Raw genomic sequence first — 3,870 nt, forward strand, 5'->3', positions numbered from 1 at the left:
ATGCCACCTGTTGCAGGATACCTCAACTGTGTAAGTGAGAAGATGAATATTCCCGCATTTTGGCAGCATTTTAGCAAGGTCGTTTAAATTTGAATGCTAGAAATCCCTCATTTTCCACGAGAGCATATCTTCGGAGATAAGTGCATATTTCCAAAAATTCCATAGTCCGAAGTATGATCAAAACAAAAAAAAACTGTACTTTCTAACAGGACTTCATGATCTTTAGGTAGAAATAAAGTGGAGACTGCCAGTATTATACATACCACAAGTAATAGGTGAGGATTAATTTTCTAGAAAAGTAATGTGGCATTCTATCCATCAGATAAATATTTTGCCCAACGATATTCCTGCTGATAACTTGTGGTCAGGAGCACTGAAGAGTCAACTTTTGAAACGTTAAAGAAAATGGTTGAAAACAATGAAATCAAAGAATAGTAAAAATGAAGACTTGTGATAGAAAAGCTCCATGGGGCACCTGGGTGGCTCAATCAGTTAAGTGTCTGACACTTGGTTTTGGCTCAGGTCATGATCTCGCAGTTCTTGGATCAAGCCCCTTGTTGCACTCTGTAGTCAGGCCTGGAGCTTGCTTGGGTTTCTCTCTCTCCCTCTCTTTCTGCTCCTCCCTTCCTCTCTCTCTCTGATCCTCCCCCACTCACACATGCTCTAAATAGATAGATAGATGATAGATAGATAGATAGATAAACTTGAAAAGAAAAACTCCAAATAACATATTTTGAAGAATTAGCTCAGTATGAATCCAAAGCAAATTAGCGTCATGACTGACTTGGGTAAGTATTTAAAATTACCATATGTTCTCTTCTCAATTTATTAATAAAATGATAATTATATCTGGGCATGTCCTGTACCAATATTTCCCAGACTGTGTGAGTTTCAAGATCTGTAAGGGAATTGGGTGTCTGGAGATTCCTGCAGCATAGTATTTTAAAGCATAAATTAGGGCCTTGTGAAATTTTCAGCTAATTGCTCTATTCAGATTAATACACTTCTTGAAAATACCATGTAGCTTAAGTTTAATCAGATAAACACTTGACACTCCAAATTACACATCTTGGAACCATGTTGTATATAGAATAGTAATAAAAATAGATTTATGCTATGTTACCTCATTTCTTTTGAAATTCCTACTGTTTTTCTTGGTGTGGCTTAGCTTTACAATTTGGACATATATTATTCTCACACTCTTTTTTCTGTAACACAATAGCTTAAAATCTTCATGTATATATATATAATTTAAAACTTGCAGCCTTTAGAAAATTTATGACTATTTATGGTATACACTATATTTTTAAAATATGAATCTAACTGCTTTCGATATAATGATTTTGTTTTTGGTCACCTCTCAGTAACTGCAAAAGCTTTCTATGTCATTTTGTTCTGTTCTTTAAAAAGAGTTATGAATAGAGATTTCTCTACTTATTTATGGTAATAAATATGACTGATTGGAAATCTAAATAGTGTCATGGTGTATGGTCTTAAATACCTGTACTTTAAAAAGGCTGGTCCTTATAATGGAATGCTTTCTTTTAGGAGAGTTGCTGTGCTATTTGAGAGGTTCAGAGGTTAGTGTGAGAGCACTGAACCCACAATATATTTCACATTATAACATATATTAGCTTATAGCTCAGGCTTTAAATTTATGATAGTATCTTGCTATGTCTCCATTTAATATACATATACACACAACATACTAGATGTTTTTAAGCAACTACAACCTCATCTGTGAGAGTCCATACATTGCTGTTAAGTGTGTATATATATATATATATATATATATATATATATTTACATACATATATATGTAAATACATTTATATATGTAAATATATATGTGTGTATATATATACATACATATACATATATGTGTGTGTGTGTATATATATATGTGTGTGTGTGTGTGTGTGTGTATATATATGTATATATATATATATATATATATATATATATATATATTAATTTAGGGCCCCTGGGTGGCTCAATCACTTGAGCGTCCAGCTCTTGATCAGCTCAGGTCATGATCTCACAGTTGGTGGGATCACGCCTCCCAAGGGGCTCTGTGCTGACAGTGGGGAGCCTGCTTGGTATTCTCTCTCTCTATCCCACTCTGTCCCTTTTCCCCACTTCTGCACACTCTCTCTAAAATAAAAAAATATGTATACTTTAATTTTCTTTTGGCAATAATCTGCGTATTTATTCTAAAAGGTGTTCAAAACATCCCCCTATGTAGACTTTTAATTTAATTTATGAAATTTGAACAAAACTTATATGCATCTGTCTTTATTACATGCAGGTATGTCTGTGTTAGCACACACACAAATGTGCTATGGATCACAAATCTCTATTAATCGATTGTGAAAATCATATGTATACTTCACAAGACCCTGGAAGACAGTAAGATAAGGTAGATTTTGACAAATTTCATGATACTTTAAAAATATTAACAACTTACTTTGCAACTTATTTTGAAATTCTCTTAGGAAATTTTAGAAATCATGGTCTTTCTACTTAGAATTTTTCAGACTCAATTTAAAATGAGACAACGAAAAAAATAAAAAATAAAATGAGACAACATACACAAATAAGGGGTTAAAAGTCATGTATTCTGATACATAATTGTGACATTTCATATATTATAAAATTCAGATATTATAAAAATTTTTTTATCATTTGATTAAAGAATAGGCCCCTTTTAAAGAAAAAGCTTTTGGGGCGCCTGGGTGGCTCAGTCGGTTAAGCGTCCGACTTCAGCTCAGGTTCACGATCTCGCGGTCCGTGAGTTCGAGCCCCGCGTTGGGCTCTGGGTTGATGGCTCAGAGCCTGGAGCCTGCTTCTGATTCTGTGTCTCCCTCTCTCTCTGGCCCTCCCCCGTTCATGCTCTGTCTCTCTCTGTCTCAAAAATAAATAAACGTTAAAAAAAAATTTTTTTTAAATAAAATAAAAAGCTTTTGAGACCTCTAGTATGAACAAAAATTATTATTATATTGTAATACTGTAAGCTTGTTACGTATTAGGCTTATAGAGCTATAAATTAAATCAAATTTACAAATTAAATACATAGAAAATGATATAAACAGTAAAAGTTATATAAACAATACATAACAGGACATCAAATTAAAATTTTTACCAGGGTATCAAAATAGGATCATATCAAATCCCAAATATTTAAACTGGAGTCTTTAAAACTGGTGTTCTCCCTTATCAGCCCCCTCATTTTCTTCAAGAATGTAGGAGAGGAGAAGAGAAGAGTTTATGAAAAAACTTGAGTCTGGTGGAGCAGAATTCTCAAATGATGTATAAACCTCAAATGAATTCTGGAGTAACCATTCCAAAATTCACAACAGTTGAAATTACACTTAAACCTATTGGTGGGTCTCCCTGTTTACTTCCTAAATTCGGTAATGATTATTTTAGGTCATAAAGCATTAGGCAGCATTCACCCCATGTGGCACCTCCTTTTGACCTCCCTGTGGAATCATCCACTTAATTTGACTATCAATCGAGCAATGATTTGTTTATCATGTGCTTCTAAATCCTTATGCTTTTTATTTATTTTGCTTCTCCCTTTTTGACATTTTTTTTTTACTAGAAAAGGAATGTATGGTTGTTATCTCTGTTATCATTTGAAATTAGGTTAAGATCTTGTGCTTGATGGAATTTAATAGTGAATTAGTTTGTTTTTAGAAAGAAGATGTTTTCTGAAAAAAATAATAATTAAACATGAATTACATTAATTTTAAGGAGAACTGAGCCTTTAAAAAATTTTTTAATGTTTATTTATTTATTATTATTTTTTTAATATATGAAATTTATTGTCAAATTGGTTTCCATACAACACCCAGTGCTCATCCCAAA

The 3,870-nt window shown here is 32.8% G+C and overlaps 1 protein-coding gene across 1 annotated transcript in view; it reads left to right on the plus strand.

Annotated features, from left to right (window-relative positions):
• The window catches only part of MARCHF9 (membrane associated ring-CH-type finger 9), a 28,385-nt gene continuing 24,515 nt past the window's right edge, over positions 1-3,870 (plus strand). Inside the window, exon 1 of the mRNA XM_049626695.1 lies at positions 1-30. Coding sequence (XP_049482652.1) covers positions 1-30 — 30 coding nt within the window. The remainder of the gene's footprint in view (positions 31-3,870) is intronic.

Source organism: Panthera uncia, chromosome B4, assembly GCF_023721935.1.
Source record: "Panthera uncia isolate 11264 chromosome B4, Puncia_PCG_1.0, whole genome shotgun sequence".
NCBI lineage: Eukaryota > Metazoa > Chordata > Mammalia > Carnivora > Felidae > Panthera > Panthera uncia.